This window comes from Lycium barbarum, chromosome 4 (assembly GCF_019175385.1).
Source record: "Lycium barbarum isolate Lr01 chromosome 4, ASM1917538v2, whole genome shotgun sequence".
NCBI lineage: Eukaryota > Viridiplantae > Streptophyta > Magnoliopsida > Solanales > Solanaceae > Lycium > Lycium barbarum.
The window spans coordinates 78877310-78899877 of NC_083340.1; the positions used below are offsets into that span (position 1 = coordinate 78877310).

Sequence of the window (22568 nt, forward strand, 5' to 3'; positions counted from 1 at the left end):
TAATATTGCTAAAGTATAGATTGTTGGTGTAGTTTATGAATTTGGAAGAAAGGAAATGTGTTGCTAGTGTTCTTGTGGAATTTGGAAGGTTTCGGGTGAAGTAGTATGTTGGTTGGGTTGTTGTGAATATTATGTGAATTGTTTGAAGTATTCTTGAATCATGTTAGAATGTATTTTGGAATAATTGTTGAAGTTGGAGTTATGATTGTTGGTAGTATTGTTGATAATTTGGCCGAGTTGAATTCTCGGATTTGTTGTTGATAAATTGGCCGAGTTAGATTCTCGGGGATGGTGTATTTACAGGGGAAATGCTGCCGAAATTTCGGCAGAATATAAATGAATTCATTTGAAGGACTAAGACAAGCATATGTCGATGAGTCTAATGATTATGTCGATTCTCTTGAATGTAGACTAGCAAGTTTGGACGAATAAGCGTAGCTAATTGGACGTGGCACAGGTATGTAAAGCTTACCCTTTTCTTTCTTTTGGCATGTCCTAGAGCTAAGCAAGCTATGATACTTATCTTGGGGTAACTCTATTCTTGATTCTGAGCTTGTTAATGATTATTATTCACTTCTTGATGTGAGTATACTTAGTATAGCCGAGCTTATTGTATGATTGAATAACAAGAAAAGTCTAAAGAGTTCTATAAGTAGTAATGTCCCTAACTTTCGTAGACGGTCTCGGATTGTTTGAAAATGGTCGTAGAGGTTCCTATAATGAATAATGTTCATAAATTTCATAAGCGAACTTGGATTGTTTTAGAAACGTTCATGGGGGGGGGGGGGGGGGGGGGTTCTATAATGAATGATGTCCATAGCGATATTTGAAAGGTACTTGGTATGATTGTTGCTTTAATTTTTCAAAAATAGCTTCTGAAACGTTCGTAGGAGGGTCTGTACTTCAAACGCTCATAACTTTCTTATACTAAACCGGATTGACCCGAAACTAATGATTTCGAGAAAAATTAGTTTTATACTACGGGAAACATAAAGTTTGATTTTCAAAACCACTCCGAAGGGTGTGCGAGATTTTATTATTTAGATTTTCAAAACCACTCCGAAGGGGGTACGAGATTTTATTATTTAGATTTTCAAAACCACTCCGAAGGGGGTGCGAGATTTTACTATTTCGTTTCGATTACGATTTATGTTTACACTCCATAGCATTATTTCATTGTATTGATATTTGTGGATTAAGTTGTGTTGACACCATCATCATTAGTATTATGTCACAAGTGGCATGCCCGAAGGGGCCAGGGCTAGTATTATTATGTCACGAGCGGCATGCCCGAAGGGGCCAGGACTACTATTGTTATGTCACGAGCGGCATGCCCTAAGGGGCCAGGACTACTATTATTATGTCGCAAGAGGCATGCCCGAAGGGGCAAGGACTAGTATTATTATGTCGCAAGCGGCATGCCTGAAGGGGCCATCATTATTATAATGCCGGACGCGGCATGCCCGAAGGGGCCATCATCATTATTATTATGTCGAAACCAGCATGCCCGAAGGGGCCAGGACTAGCATTATTATGCCGGCGGCATGCCCGAAGGGGCCATCATCATTATTATTATGTCGGAACCGGCATGCCCGAAGGGGCCAGGACTAGCATTATTATGCCGGCGGCATGCCCGAAGAGGCCATCATTGTTACTATGCCGGAAGCGGCCGTCCGAAGGGACTATTATGATACTATATTCACATTGTGTATTCTAAAATTTGGGCATGATGTACTTATGTTGTGTATGCTAGAATTTGTGTAAGGCACTACATGGCACGGTTCAAAATGTTGTTCCAGGTTACTTCGGGTTGCCTCTAAACTGGTTTACTGTTACACCTCTCCTTGTTTATGATTCAGTGATGTTTTACATATTCAGTACATATTCCGTACTGACCCCCTTTCTTCGGGGGATGCGTTTCATGCCACGCAGGTACACCCAGATGAGTAGAAGACCTTGCTAAAGGTGTTCCAGCGGGATTGGCGAGCTCCATCTCAGTTCAGAGTGTTGCCGGATCAAAGTATTTATGTCATGGTATTTTGTATATGTTAGAGACTTTGCAGACAGTGTCCTGTGGATAAGGCGTCGGGAAGTGCGAATCATTTATAGATGTTAAAGAGTATGTATTTTCAGATGATTTTAGTTGGTAAAAAGTACGTAGTTGATTGAATGTTTTTCATAATCTGTATAAAGATCATTAACCTCTATTTGGAAAAGTCTCATGTTTTTAAAAGTTTTTGAAATGACAGGTTTGGGTAAAGCGAACATTTAAATCGCTCGACTCTGATGAGGGTCGGGTGCTCATCATGCCCTATCAAGATGAGGGTGTGACACTTTACTCCTTAATGCTCGCCTCGTCCTTCGATCAACTTATTAGTATACTTTCTCTACTTTCATCCTTAGCTTTCCTTAGGTTCTGGTTCCTTCCTTCTCGAGCGCTCTTCTCCTCTTGTTATTTACAGTATCACCCCTGAAGTTCATGAAATATTCCTTTAAACGTGCAAATCCGTTCTATTCTTAAGTCATCCTTTAGGAAAGCTTCTCCATGTCCGAGGCAACCATATCAATATGACTACACATTTATCCCTTTATATATATCTTTCGAGAGTTGGAAATCTTTTAGCATCATAGCTTGGCCTAATCATTCTTTCTCTTACTTCACATTCCTCGTCGTGGTCACTATCCTTTTAGCCCCACTTATCGAAATCTGTTCACTAACCCCACACATTCCTCTTTTGTTCCATACTATCACACTTTACCCCTTTCACATGCCTACCTTCGAATTTTTACCCAAATTGTCCCGTGCTTTGCCTGTCGTCTCTCTCGGAGGCTTCACTCACCCATATTTCTTACTTTTGACATTTTGATCTCCTTACCTTCCATATACTCACTTTCTTTCTTTTCCAAATGTCATTGCATTAGAACTCTCCAAACCTAACATGTAGTGAAAATAACATCAGTTTACATGGTAACGTTTGTCACTTGAACTTTATTACCCTATTCGATCAATGCCCTCAATATACCGCAACGCCGGTTGCTGGGATACACATACCCGTTGATACATCCACATATGGGATATCATACACATTCATATATATATATATATAATTACTAACACTTCGCTTACAAAGTATTCCCAAACGCTATTCAAACTCATCCTCGTTCTAGAGCTGTGATGTACTTTCTTTCCTTTCACCGATCTAGTCCAACTCGTCCTACACGACCTCTTAAGGTCTCCAACCACTCCGCCTACTCCAGTTTCCCTTAGGCTACTCTAATTTCCTATCTGCCTCCTATGTCTGACTTTGTAAGATTTTTAGTACACTTCCCAGAGGGTCACCCATCCAAGGATTTCTCTCACCCCAGCACGCTTAACCTTGAAACTCTGATGAATCTGGTGCTTTAATGCTGGTTTGGCCACACACACCTTACTGCATGACCTTCATCATATTATCTATAGCAAGTTAAAGTCTTAACGGATTCCAAACCATTCTCGTAACGCATCTCCCTCCGAGTTAGAAAGGGTCTCTTACTCTTCCGACTACACAATTACCATTTTGGCCTTTTTAATTCTCAATATTCACCTTTCATCTGTATGTATGACTACTTTCCGTCCTAGATTTCCAAATACCCAATTGTGGCGAAAACACCTTGGTCGCCGTTACTTATAAATACTTGGTTATCGGCCCTTTGGATTTCCGCTCGCCGCTGTTAAGTGCTAGTCTCCAGCTTACACATACATAGGAAATTTCAATACAAGCTTATATACTTGCAGCTGATCGGTCTCTAGTCTGATCTGGTGGACTATAAGGTGAAGTGTGCTCCTCGTCATCGTTCACCCTGGTTTACCGACGGCCAGGATAGAGGGCTAGAGTAATCCGTAACACTCATCGGGGAGGCTGATCTGACGTAGTGCTCTGCCATAGGAGCAGCTCGTACGGCCTTGGGAATCTACTCCTCCGGTGTCCCAGACGAATACTCGGACGGATCTGTGTCATAACTGCCCTCAGGGGGTCCTCCTCCCTGAAAGTCAAAAACTCTGGAGGAATCGTCACTGGGTCCTCCGAGGGATCAGTCTCAATGGAATAACTGAGGCTCCTCCTGCTAGGTCTTGGATCTGATCTGGGGGCCTTCTTAGCGCCCCCACTGCCCGAAGTTGATCTCTTCATCTTTTCATCAATCTGCGCCAACCTACAGGAAAAGAGGTCAAAAGAAATCTTCCCTAGACTCTGGCTCTGTCGCATGATCTAAGATAGAAGGAAAGGTCAATGATTCCTAAATGCCCTGCAGCCTCCTGTTTATAAATGTGGCCGGTTTCACACCCATAAAAAGGACTCTGCTAGACACGGCTTGCAGACAACCCAAGGACAGAACTGCTCTGATACCAATTTATCACATGTGCCCCACCTTTGGCAGGGCGTGATTAGCACCCGGCACCTAACGGAAACCGAGCGAACCAACTTATAACTTACATCCTTCGGGTCTCAAATAGAAACAATCGGATCAAGAGGCTAAATACGAACATAATATCATGCATAAGTATATGTACATTGGACCCATGATGCAAACATTACTATCGTCACACTATGACTAAGCTGTACACAGGAACTGTCTGCAAAGCCTCTATGAACTTGATTGAAGTATACAAGTTGGGACAGGGCCCCCGACATACCCTGGACAAAATCATACATATATATATATATATATATATATATATATATATATATATATATATCTAGATTCGGCAGTGCTCCAGGAAGAAATGGAGCTCACCAATCAAAACTGGTACCTGAAAGCAGCCTACTGCGGAAGATCCTCGTCTCGTCTACTTGCACCTGCGGGCATGAACGCAGCGTCCACAAGAAGGGACGTCAGTACGAACAATGTACTGAGTATGTAAGGCATGAATAGTAGTATGATATCAGAGTGAAGATAACATAAGATAAAGTAAGTAATTATACCTCGTACTCTTCTCAAGATCTTTGTTATGTAAACTACTCGTCTACAGGAAAAACATTTCATACACATCCACACACAAATACATTTATGCATTCACATACACTTACTATACATACATCTGTCATATCCGTACCCGGCCCTTTCAGGACTCGGTGTTATCCGTACTCGGCTCTTGCGGGACTCGATGTTATGCGTACTCGGCCCTTGCGTGACTCGATGTTATCCGAACTCAGCCCTTGCGGGACTCGATGTTATCCGTACTCGGCCCTTGCGGGACTCGATGTTATCCGTACTCGGCCCTTGCGGGATTCGATGTTATCCGTACTCAGCCCTTGCGGGACTCAATTTTATCCCCAGCTGATCAGTGGGAGTGCAATGAATACATACATACATATACATAAAAATACATAAATGAAATGAACATCATCATTAGCATTACCGTTATCATCATATCAATCCTTGAAGGATCAACCATCGCAAGATGAAATCGACGATGTCACGGCAGTCTCGAGAATCGTGAACTTAGGGTAGCATTGCAAAATAAAATCGTTATCATCGCTACATCTCAACTCAAACTCGATGAGGTGAGACAATCAACAATAGGTACGGTTTAGGGATTCATGGAATTGCTCAATAATCTCATAATAAGCTCAAATCATAGCTTCAGAGTTTCAAAAGAAGAGAATCATCATCATCGTCACAATCATCACAGAACATATTCCATTTAACATCATAAGAGGGTGGAAGCAAGGATATTATGGATATGGCACAAAGGTTTATAACAAAAGAATCATGCCTTTAGAAAGAAAGGGTTTAGCCTTAACATACTTGTTCCACCTCTTATTAGCTACGCTTATTCGTCCGAGCTCGCAATTTAAGAGGATTTACACTAACGTTAGCCTCTTTATCACACACTTGTTCCATGTTTCAAATCAAACTATTCTATATTTTGCCGAAAATCGGACAACATCTCCCCTGTTTATATGCCTAGCCTGAATTCTCAATTCAACTACCAACAACAACAACAACAATACAAACATTATCCATAATATTTCCAACTCCAAAATATTCCATATAACAGCCCATATGGTGTTTGTACCATATTTTCTCCACAGAATCATTTTATAACAATTTTACAGCTCCTTCTCGGTAAATAAACCAAGATTAACGTTAATAGCAGGGGATTCATACCCTTCTATCGATAATATTGCCGTATCTTCACTTCTGCACCTTGATCTTAAGCCACAACACGCTGCTATACAATTTTGTAGTTGTAACTATACGCTGTCTGGACCGGGATTTGGGAATTATACCTGGTTTCGGGCTAAAAAGTTGATGATGGAAAGTTGGGGAATTTTCTGGAAGGTTTGGGGAGGTTTTGGGTGTGTTTGGTTGAAAAATAAGGGGGGCTCCCCGTTTATAGAACAGTCCAGGTTCTGCCTGGACTGACCTAAAATTAACTCAGCGTGATCGCGCCCCCTTTGGGCGCGTTCGCGCAGCCTTAATTTTCTAACTGCGCGTTCGTTTAGTAAAAAGTTCATAACTCTTTATCCCGATATTATGTGAGGGCCCGCGACCTGTGGTTGGAAAGCTCTTTCAATCTACAACGTTAATTCTTGCTTTTTTTCCAAATTCCAAACGTATAATGTCGTTTTGGACCCTCCAACTCATATCATCCGAAAATGTTTCCTTAAATAGTCCTTTTGGAGGGCTTATGACCATATTTGGCTTAAGGGTCCTTCTTAGGACTTGCTCAAATTTTCATGTACTACTCATATATCTCTTCATATGTCCTTTATAAAAGTCCCGACGTGTGGGCCCCACTTGGCTTACAGTGACGAGGTCTTTTCATCAAGCAACATATGGACTGACTCACCCCTTATGGTCTCCAAATGTCATACATTTCCGGGCTCAGATCATCTAATCTTCATCCCTAATCCCTGTATAACTTTTCTCTTTTCCGGGCTCGTACCACGCCGTCTACGATCTTGTAGCACGACATTTTCCGGGGTGTAACATGATCTTTACCTTATCCACTCTAATTCCTTGAGTTTCATCATCTTCAATTTCCATATTCACATAGGAAGGAAGATCAGCCAACAAGTCTAGCAAAACTTTAACTCGTGCACAGCTTGGTCTAGTTCTATTCTCATTTGCTTTATCCAGGTGTAGAGGAATTCCAATAGCAGAAGCAAGTGAAAATAGGGACTCTTGACCAAAGAAAGTTGGCATAAGATCTTGGAATGAGATCCTAGTAATCACCCTAGATGTTTCTTCGTCTATTTTAAACTTAGTATCATAAATTAACGGCCTTATTTGATAAGAACATCCATCCCTCGACTGTATATAATATGAACCTTTGGAACATAGATTAATAAAGTCCTCCCTGAGGGATAAACGTATCAATACATGCCTATGTCTAAATAGACCGATTTCACATTGTCCTTTAATCCCACATTGCGTAGGCACAATGGTATATAGTTCTTCCATCTCAGGCCAGCCGTAGGAAAACTTACCAATGACGGCATATTGTAGTTTCTGCATTTGTTCCATTTGTTCAACTTCATTTTGTTTCCAACGTAATACTAGTACACCATTGCAAAAGGTGTAGTCTTCAAAGGAATAGTTGACGTAGGGTTAGGGTTTTGCATGGGGTTCAAAGTGTGTGGTTTAAATAATTCATTTTATTTGGTCTTTGAGGTTTCTAGGTGAGTTGGAATATTGTCAATGATGGTGGTGGATGTGTTAGCAGCCTAGCCAGCCATCAACGACGGCTGACCAGTGGCCAATATGGCCATCTTCTCGTAGAGACGACTAGGTTAGGGTTTGCATGTAGGGTTTACGAGAGAGAAGAGAGCTTTTTAATATGTATGCGACACTTGTAATCCACAATATCATCATAATCAATAAGTTAGATTCAATTTAACCGCAAATTTATCCAAAATCCCTTTTGAGGTTCGCCTCATAGACATCTTCTTCACCCCACACTATATGACTTCTCCACTTTAATTCTTTTCCTTTCCAAGAGTTACTAAACCTTTATATCAAATCAATCATGTTAATAATAGGAAGAACATACGTTTTTGTAGAAGAACTTCACCTTCCTCAACTCCTTTCAAGACAAAGTTATCACAACTTTGAAGAGAAGCAAGAACAATCAACTTCCATGGATTATCTTTGGGTTTTGATGTTGATCTTCTCTCTTTATGATATGTAATGTTTTGGAGTCTTATGGAACCTTCAATAACTCTCAAGAACTCTCTAGAAGTGTGGGGAAATAAATGTGGAAGGTCGGGATGAAAATGGGATCCTTTGGGATTTAAAAAGGTGGCAAAGTCGCACCAATTTGCGGTGGAGATGTGACACAACCTAGCATAGTAGATATGTGGCCGCATCTCCCCTCCTATCCTTAATGAGGAGGTTGGGCAGTGAGCCCAGCTGGTCGACAAACTTCAATTTTCGGCGAAAAGTGTTCTTTTCGATTCGTTTGACCTCCAATCCTTATGGAACCTTCTTGGAACTTATATAAAACTTCATTAACCATCTAAGGGGGCCTATATCTCCCCCTAAAGGTAATACTAAGCAATGTATAAATCAAATGCTACGAAATCTTCCCAAAACATGACTAAAACTACAATTTCTCCAACGAACTTACTTCCACCGATTCATATGACTCTGAAACCTTAAGGTATACACTTAAAATTATCAAATACCCATCCTAAACTTATAAGGGATTCATGTCAACTTTAGGATTGCATTAGTTCACTCATAATGCTAATGTCACGAGATTTCCCAAGGTGTAACATTCCTTCTCCCTTAAGAACATTCGTCCTCGAATGTTTGACTCTTAGGGATTCTACAAAAAATTTGCCAGAGTTAACCCCTATACCTATGCCACTACTATCCTGTCACAACAACCCAAAATATACAACGCCTCACAGGGCTACAACAATAACAACAATAACGGCCACACACGACCAAGAAATTATCAAAAGGAAGTATTACATACCTGAGGACAATGGTGCCCCTGCTTGAACCTTCTCTGGGAGTGGAAACAAATATGGATACCTGAACTTCATATCTTCCTCAGCTTCCCAACTCATTTCTTCTTTATTATTATTTCTCCATAGAACTTTAACTGAAGCTACATCTTTAGTCCTAAGTCTCTAAACTTACCTATCTAGAATAGCAAGGGGAACTTCTTCGTAACATAGTTTCTTGGTAACCTGGACATCATCTATAGGTACAATTCTGGAAGGATCTCAAATTCATTTGTGAATCATTGGCACATGGAAAACTAGGTGGACTATCTCCAAGTCCGAAGGCAGATCTAACTCATAAGCCACCTAGCCTACCTTGTGCACAATCTTGTAAGATCCAATGTACCGAGGACTAAGCTTTCCCTTCTTACCAAATCTCATCACACCCTTCATAGGCGACACCTTCAAGAATACCCAATCATTAACTTGAAATTCTAGGTCTCGTCGGCGATTATCCGCGTAAAACTTCTGTCGGCTCTGGGCTGTAAACAATCGGTCTTGGATAAGCTTGATCTTCTCTATCTCTTGCTGGATCAAGTCTAGCCCTACTAACTTTGTCTTCCTTACTTGAAACCATCCAATTGGCGAGCTACACTTTCACCCATATAGAGCCTCATACGGGGTCATCTGGATGCTGGAGTGATAACTATTATTATATGCAAACTCAATGAGCGGCAAATGATCATCCCAGCTACCTCCGAATTCTAACACACATGCCCGTAGCATATCCTCGAGGGTTTGAATGGTGCGCTCAGCTTGTCCATTAGCCTGTGGATAAAATGTTGTGCTAGGTCTCACCTGAGTTCCCAAACCTATGGAAGGACTTCCAAATCTTAACAAATTGTGCTCCTCCATCGGAAATAACGGATGCTGGAACACCATGGAGTCGTACTGTCACGACCCGGCTAGGGGGCCGCGACGAGCACCCGGTGCTACCCCACCCGAGCACCCCCTTATCGTACATAACATAACTTCTAGGTGAACCATAAGTCAATTCGTGCTTTTCTTATCGTTAATCATATTGATCCCATTAGACGACCATCATCATTTAACATATCATAGGCATCTGTGCCACATCATAAGTACAAGGCCGACGTGGCTAACAAAAGATATACAAAACATAGGCCGACATGGCCGAACATCTCTACCCACATACACATGACTACGAGCCTCTAAGAGTATGACATATCGTATAAGCGGGACAAGACCCTGCTATGCCCATAATTTTATATACACAAAAGAATAAGTACCCAAAAGCTACCGCTCCGAAAGAAATGGAGCTCTGCTATGCAATCTCTGAATAAGCAGCTATGGATCAAGTCTGTCTCCTTGTGCACCTGCGGGCATGACGCAGCGTCCACAAACAAAAGGACGTCAGTACGAAGAATGTACTGAGTATGTAAAGCGTGATCAACAACAATATAGAAGCATAATAGATATCGTATGAAAATAGCATAGGAGGGGAGACAGTAATATCATCATCATCATGTAGCTTACTTGCATACATCGTCGTTCGTATCCCATAATAATACTCGTACCATACTTGTGCTCATATTCGTATACATGTCCTTATTCGTATCCTTATACATAGTCTTATCACATTCATATTCATATTATATACATAGTCATTTCATATACATAGCCTACCCGACCTCATAGGATCGGTGTCTTATACATGCTTGGCCAACCAAGGCTCAAGGTCATACATACCTGGCCCTACCAAGCATCAGGGTTATCCGTACCATCTGCAGAGGTGTGCGCGCGTTTCGTAATCGTATACATACTTTATACATAGTCATATACATATAGTCTTACCCGACATTATAAGCTCGGGGTCTTATCATAGCTCTTCATAGACATACATATACATATATCATAGCTCGTAAGCATCTCTAGTCTCATTTTACTCTCATCATCGTTACTATCCTCATCATTATCGTTACATTTACATTATAGACTTACTCGTCATACGAGGAACATAGTATAATCATAGTACATATCAAGGGTCGTGAGCTTATGAGCTCGGAATGTCAACCATGTGAAGACAACATACTCATATAGAGGATTTAGGAATTTGGCCAAGAACCATGCCTTATGAAAGAAGGGTTAGCCTTACATACCTTTCCGTCGAACTATTCTACACTTGCACGTTCCCTTCCAATGCTAGCGTTTATACCTTCATTAATATCATAACAATGGCCATTAGTCATTCACATTATCCACATTATCTAGATTCCTCAATTTGCCTCTAATTCACCTACATTCATGGTCATAACACCCATCTTCGTCCGTTCGTCTAAAGTGTTTAGTTCATGATCTTAATACCATTTATAACACATTCATATCACAACACAATAACATTCATAACTCAATTCAAACTATTTCTCAAAATGTCACTATTCATCATTCATGACCTAGTTGACCACATTTTCTACAATCCATGTATTTTAATTCTCCAATACCTTAAACATCTTGTAAAAATCATGAATCTTACCTTAGAAGTTGTAGGAACAAGCTTTGGTTGATAATACTCTTCTTTGAGCAAAACCCTAGTTTTTCTCCATTTGGATTTCTTGACTTGGATGATCCTTGATGATTCCCTTACCCTTGATTCACTTGTCTTAATGTTATTGATGGCTTATAATCCTTGAAAACTCATATAATAAATGTAGAGAGAAGTTTTAGAGAGAAGTGGTGTAATGTTGTAATGAAATAAAATAAGTCTTGATCCTCATATTTAATGAATTGAAACATCTGTGCTGGGTGAACAGTGGTCGTCCATGGAGGTTTACGGTCCGTATTCCACTTTACGGACCGTCCCTCGTGGTCGTCTTTAAGCTTAAGCAGGACCAGAAACTTTGGCCTGCATGCATGGTGATTTACGACCATGGTTTACGGGCCGTAAATCACTTTACGGTCCGTCCACCAGGTCGTATTATACCTCTTCCTCAGCTGGCAGAAAGTTGAAGTTTGGCATGCCAGTTTACGACCTGGTAGTTTACGGACCGTATACCAGTTTACGGTCCGTATTTGCACTTTACGACCACTAGTAGAAAGCTGAAGCTTTTGCATGGCAGTTTACGACTGCCAGTTTACGGACTGTATTGCACTTTACGGTCCGTATTTTGCAATATACGACCACTGGGCAGTTTTGCCAACTTTCAATATTTCTCATTTCTCGACTTTTCATTCTAATCATCCACATCCCTTCACATACATTTCCCATGAAACATTATACACTCGCACTCCTCGCACACATCATTAGTTCATTTACTTGCGTACCAACGGGAAATTTTCCGAGGTGTAACACGTACTATCTCTTTGACATACAGCTTTGCATAATCTTCAGCCGAATACGTGATTCTGACTGGTAGAAAATGAGCTGATTTCGTAAATCTATCCAGAATTACCCATAGAGTCATACTTACGCTAAGAACGAGGCAAGCCTGTAATGAAATCCATATTAATCGCTTCCCATTTCCAAGTTGGAATTTTCATAGCTTGCAACAATCCCCCAGGATTTTGATGCTCAATCTTTACCTGCTGATAGTTAGGACAATGAGATACAAACTCTGCTATGTCTTTCTTCATTCCGTCCCACCAATATATGGATTTAACGGGAATGATGGGCTTCCTCCAGAATTTGTCGACGTAACCTTACAACATCCGGAACACATAATCTGCCTATATACATGAGATCTCCATCTGCAAAAATTTCAAATGGTGACTTTTTCTTCTGAGAAAGTGTATCTCTATAATGAATTAACATGGGGTCTTCACCTAAACTACTAAAGATGAGACAGCTGAATTATGGACAGTGACTCCCGTATTTCCTAAGTCTATCAAGTGAACTCCTGGGCTGGCTAGCTGTTGAAGCTCACGGGCTAACTCCCTCTTCTCCGGCTGAACATCACATAAACTACTCAAGGACTAGCGACAAAGAGCAGCAGCTACTATATTCGCCTTTCCAGGGTGATATAAGATACTCATATCATAATCCTTCAATACCTCCAACTACCGTCTTTGCCTTCGATTCAACTTCTTCTGTTTGAAAATATACTGGAGACTCTTGTGATCTGTATAAATATCAACATGAACGCCATATAAATAATGTCTCTACATCATCAATGCATCAATAACTGCAGCTAACTCGAGATCATGGGTCAGGTAGTTTTTCTCATGTTTCCGCAACTGCCGTGAAGCATAAGAAATAACCTTACCGGGTTGCATCAACACATAACCTAACACCACGCTTGAAGCATCGCAATAAACAATATAGCCCTCCGATCCTTCTGGAAGCGTCAGAACCAGGGCCGAAGTCAATCTATCTTTCAGTTCCTAAAATTTGCACTCACATGAGTCCGTAAATTGAAATTTAGCTGATTTTTGGTTAGCTTCGTCAATGGTGCAGAAATAGAAGAAAACCCTTCTACAAATCTTTTGTAATAGAAAACTACGAACCTCCGTAGGTGTTGTAGGCCCTGGCCAAGTCTTGACAGCTTCAATCTTCTGGGTATCCACTCGAATACCATCAGCTGAAATAATATTCCCCAGAAAAGTTACAGAATTCAACCAGAACTCACATTTTGAAAACTTTGCATATAGCTCTCGAGTCTGAAGAACTTTAAGAACATACTGTAAATTATCTGCGTGCTCTGCCTCGGATCGAGAATATACCAGGATATCATCGATGAACACAATCACAAATAGATCTACAAAAGGCCTGAACAAATTATTTATCAAATTCATGAATACTGCCAGTGCATTAGTCAATCCAAACGACATTACCCGAAACTCGAAATGACCATATCTAGTTCTGAAAGCTGTTTTTGAATTGTCCACTTCCCTGACTATCACTTGGTGGTATCCTGATCTCAGATCTATCTTTGAAAACCATTTGGCACCCTGCAACTGATCAAACAAATCATCAATCCTTAGAAGTGGGTATTTATTCTTTATTGTTACCTTATTCAACTGTCTATAGTCAATACACATCCGCAAGGAACCATCCTTTTTTCTTACGAACAACACAGGTGCTCTCCACGGTGATGGACTATGCCTTCCTGATAAAGCCTTTTTCAAGCAAATCTTTTAATTGCTCCTTCAATTCCCTCAATTTTGAAGGAGCCATCCTAAAAGGAGGAATCGATATGGGCTTGGTATTTGGTAACACATCAATGGTAAAATCAATCTGTCGTTCTAGTGGAAGGCCTGGAAGCTCATCCGGAAACACATCTGGATACTCATTCACTACCAGAACAGATTGAAGAGTCGGCGGCTTTGCTTATGTGACTTGAACTCGAACTAAATGATATATACAACCTATAGCAATCATATTCTTTGCCTTAAGATAGGAAATAAACCTACCTCTCGGGGACACTGTATTACCCCTCCATTCTAAAACTGGTTCTCACGAAAACTGGAAATGAACCATTTTTGTTCTACAATCAACATAGGCATAACAGGAGGGCAACCAATCCATACCCATAATGATATCAAAATCTACCATTTTCAGCTTAATCAAATTAGCCATAGTATGACCTTTAAAAACTACAACCACACAGTTTCTATATGCCCGTCTAGCTATCACTGGGTCATCAATAGGTGTAGACACCTCAAAAGATTTGAATGGCTTAGGTTTCACCCTAATACGGTAGGCAATATAAGGAGTAACATATGACAAAGTAGAACCCGAATCAATCAATACATAGACATTATGAGAGGATACTGATAATATACCTGTGACAACATCAGGGGAAGACTCAAGATCTTGTCGACCAGCTAGTGGATTGATATGGTTCTGAGCGCCGCTCTAACTAGATGCTCCCCCTCTGCCTGTGCCACGACATGCTGGTGCTTGCGAACCTTGCCCCAAAGGGCGTACGGTTAATGAAGAACCAACTGATGATCCTGTGGGTTCCCCTACCTCTGCCACCCATCGATGGACAATCAGGCATCATATTCCCAGTCTGACCGTAGGCATAACAAGCATCTGAACCTAGGCGGCACAGTCCTAAATGTGGCCTACCATATTGATTGCACCGTGGTAAGGGTGGTCTCATCTGACTGGAATCACCTCTATAATGAGAATCTGAAACTCCGGAGCTCTGACTCGATCCAAAATAAATAAAGCGATCGAATCTCTTGCCTGCAAATTGAGGAGGTGTACTAGCCGCTGAATGGCCCGAGTGCCTGCAATGCTGCTACCTATAACCCCCTCTGAACTCACTTATAGCACCTGAAGATCTAGCGCTCTTACTATAACCCCTAATATAGTCACGCTCGCTCCTCCGCTGTTGCTGCCGCTCTTTCAAATTCTGGGCATGTGCCTGAATGCGAGAGATATCCATACCTTCCTAAAGTGAGGTTGTCAGACACTTATCCATCAAATGTGGCCCCAAACCATTCACAAATCGGTGTACGCGATCCCCCATATCAGCTACCACGGCTGGACCATACCTAGCCAAAGAATTAAAATGAAGGATATACTCCAGAGCACTCATGTTCCCTTGTCTGAGATTCAAGAACCTGTCAGCTCTGGCCTGTCAAACCTCTGGCGGCAAATAGTATCGGAGGAAAGCATCTACGAACTCTTGCCATACCGGGCGAGGTGCATTTACCCCTCTAGAAGATATCCTATTGTCGTACCAATGAACAACCATATCTTATAATCTATAAGAAGCCAACTCCCCCGACTCAATATTGAAAGCATGTATTATCCGCAATGTCCTCAATATCTCATCTATAAAGCTCTGCGGGTCCTCATTCGATTTTGACCCAAAGAATTCTGGAGGGTTCAAGCTAATAAAATCACAGGCTCTAGCACTGACAGCTATATCACAATGAACTGCACCCTATCGCTGGGCCTGAACGGCGACTAACAAGGTCAACAAATGGGTGACCTCTCTCATCTCCTGGCCTGAGGCATCTTGATAGCAACCAAGGAAGCTTAATTTTCGTTGAAGACTAAAAAATATCAAGATGCTTTAATGGGCTTCATTTGGTAATGACATGTCATGTAATGGAGGAATAGCTCCAGCCCAAAGGAGATCTTTAGGGAAAGTCTTAATACTAATTGGAGGCCCCAATTGAAAACCAAGATGAGTTGGATTATGGCCCAAAATATGCCCAAAGAAGGAACAAGTTCAGCAGCCCATACTTGTGTTTCTAGAAGATCATTTAATGCCATGTTGACTACATTTAATGTTTTTATTGAACAAAGTGTTGGTGGTCTTCTATGCACATTGGAACAAATGTTTGGTGAAATGTTGGTGGTCTTCTATGCACTTTGGAACAAAGAATTGGTGGTCTTCTATGCAGCTTGGAAATTGCACCTTAATTAATTTGGTTTGACCAACTTTAATGTCTAGAATGTTCTTTATTTTATTTAGGGTGGCAGCCACCATTTCTCCTATATAAAGGGGTGTTTTCTTTTTCATTGTAACTAAGTTTGAATATTAATAATATTAGCCTTGTGCTTGTGGAGACCTTTGAGGTTCTCTTTTGGGTTATGCCCTTTTTGTTCTACTTTGAACCGCAACTCGGATTCTTCGATGGTAAGATTCCTTGTTTGAGTTCCCTCCCTCCATTTCTTCTTCTTCTTAATTGATTCAACTCCTTCTTTCACTATTAAACAACGTTTTAAGTATCAAATACTTAAACTTGTGAACTTCTTTCTCAAGAATCAATCCTTCCCCCTTTCTAATTTTCAATTCTAAAGTCTTCCGCTAACCGTGTTGTTATCAAGTGGTATCAGAGCTTTGGATGGTTGAGAATTCCTATACTCACCCGATCTATTGATTTGAATTCTAAATACCAAAAAAAAAAATCTGGAAAAATACTGTAGCACGTGAACAGTAGCAAAAAAAAGTTAGAAAAAAAAAACTGCTCAAGTGGACAGTGCCGTGAACAGTACTCTCTAAGTTTTCTTTACTTATTCTTGATTTCTTCAATCCTTTATCTTGTGATTTGTTGACTTTAAATTATTGGGAAACCCATTGTGGTTGTTATCTCTTGAAAATCGCATTAGTTTTAAAGATTCTTTGACTAAAACTCATCAAGGAACTCAAAAGTCACATTGAGGAGTGCAAGATCATTACAATACATTTGTATCCAAACTCATTGATATGTTCTAAATCTTTTCTTGAAAGTGTTAATTTCTTGCATTTGGTTTTCTTTATGTTCTCTTACTAGATACTTGAAGTATTTGTCCATACTTAGAGTTGTCTAGTAATTTTGTGTCTATTTCTTTGTTTCGTGCTAATTTGTTCAGTGTTTCTCTCTCTCTCTATTTTCATTGTATATTTCTTGTTTCCTGTCAATTTAAGTTTTTGTTGTCCTTTTCTTTGTTTGACATAAACTCCATTCTTGAACCAAGCTTTGGAACTTACTTTGAGGTGTTTGAGTTGCTGGTTTATTGAAGAACTTCGAGGAGCAGCCCTTGAGTGGTAAAAGGCGAGAGTGGTGAGATTCTTTGAGGGTAAAAGCCTACTTGTGTGATACACGAGTGTTGAGAGTCACTACTTGAGTGATGTAAGGGTGTGATGCTTTTGGTGAGGTCCTTTTGCTTCTAACAATTTTTTGTTTATAATTAAGCAATTTGCAGGTCTTTGGGAGGTTGTGGCTACATCCATGGATACCAAAAGAAAGGAAGAAGATAAAATATTAAAAGAAAGAGATGAAAATGACTTTTACTGGTTACGAAAACTCTATGAAGCAATGAAGAAAGCAAATGATGAGTGGGATGAAAAAAAGAAGAAACAACATAATTCCAAAAAAACATCTTCAAACTATCCGTCATCTAATGAGGGGGAGTTGAAGCACAAGGCGTATGAAAAGAAGGACCAAAGGGACACATCAAGTGCTTGTAGAAAATCAAAAATCAGAGTTGATGTTAGAAGTCCTCCAAAAGATAGTAGAGGAATTCTTGGCAAGTATGTGGGTGCTTATGATACTTCAAATAACATATTCTTCCAAGGAAAGCAAGGGAGTGTTTCTTCATCAGTTGGATCCTTTTTCAATTCAAACAAAAGTGAGGATGAGCGACAAAAGAAAGAGAGAAGTAAGGGTGAGAAACTTGACAACTCAAGAGAGGAAAAAGTAGAGGAAGTGATGAATGAAGAGAGTGAGTTGTCAAGAACTAGAAATGAGTGGACAGAATCGAGTGAAGTGCGTTTGGGAGGTAAAATAGAGGGTGAACAAAAGCACTTGAGAGATGATAGAAAAGAAGTGCTTAAAAGAAAAGAGTGCATAAGTGTGAAAGGATCTTGTTCAAGCTCTAACCTTTTAACTCATTCTTTTTCTAGTATTTGTGCTCCAAATGTGCAGGTTGTTGAAGAAGAACCCATTGAAGTGTTGGAACAACAATTGAAGGAAGAATCTAGCTTCAAATGGGATTTGAAAGTAGCAAAGGCTAATGATTTGTGGAAACAATTGCAAGTAGAAGACAAAGTTGAGCTTGATGATCTCATGTGGTATGACCTTATCGATGATCTATTTGTAGATGCAAACAAAACTGAACTTGTACCACAATTTGTTGAATCAAGGGTTTTAGGTGAAGATATAACTCAAATTGAGAGTGAACATAACTATTTTTGTTGTTCTTCTCACGTGAGCAGTCTGCCACAATGTGGTGAACGTGGGAAACGAGATAAGTTGAGTGAACAAATCCAAGAGAATTTGAGAAAGGATGAATCTTGTTCATATGCTAATAAACTAACTCTTTCTTGTTTTAGTCTTTTATCTCCTTTCATGCAGAACATTGAGGATGAACTTTGTGTAAAGGATGATGACAGCTCACTTGAAGAAGACAATCTCATGGGTCAAGGTTTTAAAGTGTGGGATAACCCATTATGGGATGATACTAAACATGAGTTTACTGTACATTTTTGTCCACTTTGGGATTCCAATGAAGGAAGCAAAGGTGATGAAGTTTCCAATGAAGACATTGAGACACATGAAGCTTTTGGTGCCGTAGATATTGAGAAAGTTGAGCTAGGTGCAGAATGTAGTAGCTCAAGTGTGGAAAAGGACAAGTGCTCACATGTTTTCAACTTCACAATATCTTTATCTTGTTTTCTAGATCCTTATTTGCAGGTTCATTCCAAGCCACTTCACAAGAAAATAACTTTTGATCCATATCATGACCATGGTATATTGAATGGTGAGGTTAAGTTGTTTAGAAAGAGCAAATATGGTATGTTTTCTTGGTATTCATATTCTTTTGGTCTGGCTAATGATCCTCTACTGTTTAAAGAGCTAATGAATTGTGTTTTTAGTTCTTGTGTTGGAAATTACATTGTTCTATTAGATGATGTAATGCTTAGATATTTAAAAGGGGTGTTTGTGCATAAAAGAACTAAGTGGGTTAAGTGGTTGCATGATCACTACCTTGTGTTGTTTTTACCAAATGCTTGTTTTGTTTCCTTTGTTTGCTCCCTACGTATTGTGATTATCATGTTGGTTGCAGGTCAATGTCAAGATTCGCGGACGAATCTTCTTTAAGAGGGGGAGAATGATAGCAACCATGGAGGCTCAAATGCATTAAGGATCAAAAAAGGTCACCACCAAGATTCGGGACGAATCTTCTATAAGAGGGGGAGAATGATAGCAACCAAGGAAGCTTAATTTTCGTTGAAGACTAAAAAATATCAAGATGCTTTAATGGGCTTCATTTGGTAATGACATGTCATGTAATGGAGGAATAGCTCCAGCCCAAAGGAGATCTTTAGGGAAAGTCTTAATACTAATTGGAGGCCCCAATTGAAAACCAAGATGAGTTGGATTATGGCCCAAAACATGCCCAAAGAAGGAACAAGTTCAGCAGCCCATACTTGTGTTTCTAGAAGATCATTTAATGCTATGTTGACTACATTTAATGTTTTTATTGAACAAAGTGTTGGTGGTCTTCTATGCACATTGGAACAAATGTTTGGTGAAATGTTGGTGGTCTTCTATGCACTTTGGAACAAAGAATTGGTGGTCTTCTATGCAGCTTGGAAATTGCACCTTAATTAATTTGGTTTGACCAACTTTAATGTCTAGAATGTTCTTTATTTTATTTAGGGTGGCAGCCACCATTTCTCCTATATAAAGGGGTGTTTTCTTTTTCATTGTAACTAAGTTTGAATATTAATAATATTAGCCTTGTGCTTGTGTTGACCTTTGAGGTTCTCTTTTGGGTTATGCCCTTTTTGTTCTACTTTGAACCGCAACTCGGATTCTTCGATGGTAAGATTCCTTGTTTGAGTTCCCTCCCTCCATTTCTTCTTCTTCTTAATTGATTCAACTCCTTCTTTCACTATTAAACAACGTTTTAAGTATCAAATACTTAAACTTGTGAACTTCTTTCTCAAGAATCAATCCTTCCCCCTTTCTAATTTTCAATTCTAAAGTCTTCCGCTAACCGTGTTGTTATCACATCTGGTGGAGGAACTGGGGGGGATTGGAGCTAGAGCTGAGGCTCCTTCGTGCTCCTCTGAAATGGGTAGAGTATGAGAAATCTGAGATGGAACCTCATTCTGGGACTCACCTTCCTCTATCCTGTCGGCGGCTCCCGCTCAGTCCTCCTTCCGGCCACTATCTTGCCCTTCTAGGCCGCTGTAGTTTTTCTCTTCACAGGGATCGCTGAAAACATAACACACGGTTAAGAAAAGGGAATTCTTATATCGTGGCTCTATCACACGATCTATGATGAAGAAGAAGGTCAATCATTCCTAAATTCCCCACAGCCTCTTGTTTATAAGTGTTGCGCACTTTACACCCATAAACAAGACTCCACTAGATACGGTTCGTAGACATCCCCTAGGACGAACTGCTCTGATACCACTTTTGTCATGACCCGACCAGAGGGCCATGATGGGAACCCAGAGCTAACCTATCGAGCACCTGTTAGCATACTTCTCATTATCATTCTAGGTGGACCATGAAAGATAACAGATGAATATCATAATAAAAAGGGACATGGATTCACAAAAATAATAGTTCATCTATTTGAGCATCATTAACTAAGCCCATGTGTATATACAAGCCGACAAGGCTTTCAAAATGATATATACAGATGAACCGATAAGGTCATAGGACGTCTAACTATACACATCCTTATAAGAAAAAATAAGGATGGGACGGACCCCACCGTGCCCAAATAAGTACACAAAAGGGAAATACCAATAGACTGCGGCTCCGAAGTAAGTGGAGCGCTCCTGACACTCTGCTGATGAATTACCTAGGGATTTGATCCGTCTCCCTGCCTACCTGGGGCATGACACAGCTTCTACAAGAACAGGACATCAGTACGAATAATGTACTGAGTATGTAAGGCATGAATAAGGATATAAGAAGCATGAAATAAAAGAGATAACTTGTACATCTGATTTCCTCTTAAGTCGAATATCATGCATGCTTATCTTTCCTTTCAAAACAACATCTTATACATACATCCTATATATATATATATATATATATATATATATATATATATATATATATATATATATATATATATATATATATATAGTATACTGCCCTACCATATAGGTGCGGTGTGATTATCAATATCTCGTGTCCGGGCATCCCGCATCTGAGACGATATCATAAGCTGCCTGCTGCAGTGGTGTGTACATCTATATGTCTGCCCGGCCAGCTATGGCACAATGCGGTGTGAGAAAATACATACATATATAATAAGCATGCATGAGAGCCCACATGAAATGTTACTACTCTATCAGAGGTAAGGTTGGTAAACCTCCGATTTCTATTATGGAATCATCATCATCGCTATATCTCACCTTAGAAGAACAACTATTATAAGATGAGATCAACGACAATGGATGCAATCGATAATCATGTGACAAGCTCAATAGTACCATGAGAATATTAAGAACTTTAAGCTTTGGCATCTCTAGAATTGAAATCATCATCATAATAATTATCATTATCATCACAAAGAACATTGTCAACAATATCATTAGAATAATGAAAATTATGAGCTTCTAATATTTCTAGGTATAGGAATATTGTGGACATCATGTATAGGTTCACAACTAGGGAATCATGCCATTTGAAAGAAAGGGTTAACCTTATATACCTTTTACGTCTTCTTAACCACTAAAAGTTTTCGTCCAAAGCCCGCAAAATCTACATTCAAAAGGATTCATACTAAGGTTAAGTCTTGAAAACATTCTTAAGTTCAAACTAGCATCATTATTAACGAGCCAATGAAATTTGGGCAGCACTTCCCCTATTTTGTCAACTTCCACCATATCACAAAACAACTCCCAAACAACAATAACAACATCCACAATATCATAATCAAGAAACTAGATTCAATTTAATCTCAAATTTATCCAAAATCCCTTTGTAGGTTCACCTCATAGTCATTTTCTTCGCCCCAACACTCTATGACTTCTCCACTTTAATTTTTTTCCTTTCCAAGAGTTACTAAACCTTTATATCAAATCAATCATGTATATAATAGGAAGAATATACGTTTTTGTAGAAGAACTTCACCTTCCTCAACTCCTTTCAAGACCAAGTTATCACAACTTTGAAGAGAAGTAAGAACAATCACCT

The 22568-nt window shown here is 39.8% G+C and overlaps 1 protein-coding gene across 1 annotated transcript; it reads left to right on the forward strand.

The window, feature by feature from the left end:
- Positions 1 to 17321: 17321 nt before the first annotated feature.
- LOC132636095 (uncharacterized) lies at positions 17322 to 20147 on the forward strand. Its single transcript, XM_060352791.1, has 2 exons — positions 17322 to 19161; positions 19468 to 20147. Exons 1-2 carry the CDS (start codon positions 17631 to 17633, stop codon positions 19500 to 19502), a joined length of 1566 nt encoding a protein of 521 aa, XP_060208774.1. The 5' UTR covers positions 17322 to 17630; the 3' UTR covers positions 19503 to 20147.
- The last annotated feature ends 2421 nt before the right edge of the window (positions 20148 to 22568 follow it).

Coding starts and splice junctions, on each gene's coding strand:
- LOC132636095 (XM_060352791.1), top strand. CDS start 17,631: ATGGATACCAAAAGAAAGGAAGAAGATAAAATATTAAAAGAAAGAGAT. Junction 19,162..19,467: donor TGACCATGGTATATTGAATG/GTGAGGTTAAGT, acceptor TGTTGGTTGCAG/GTCAATGTCAAGATTCGCGG.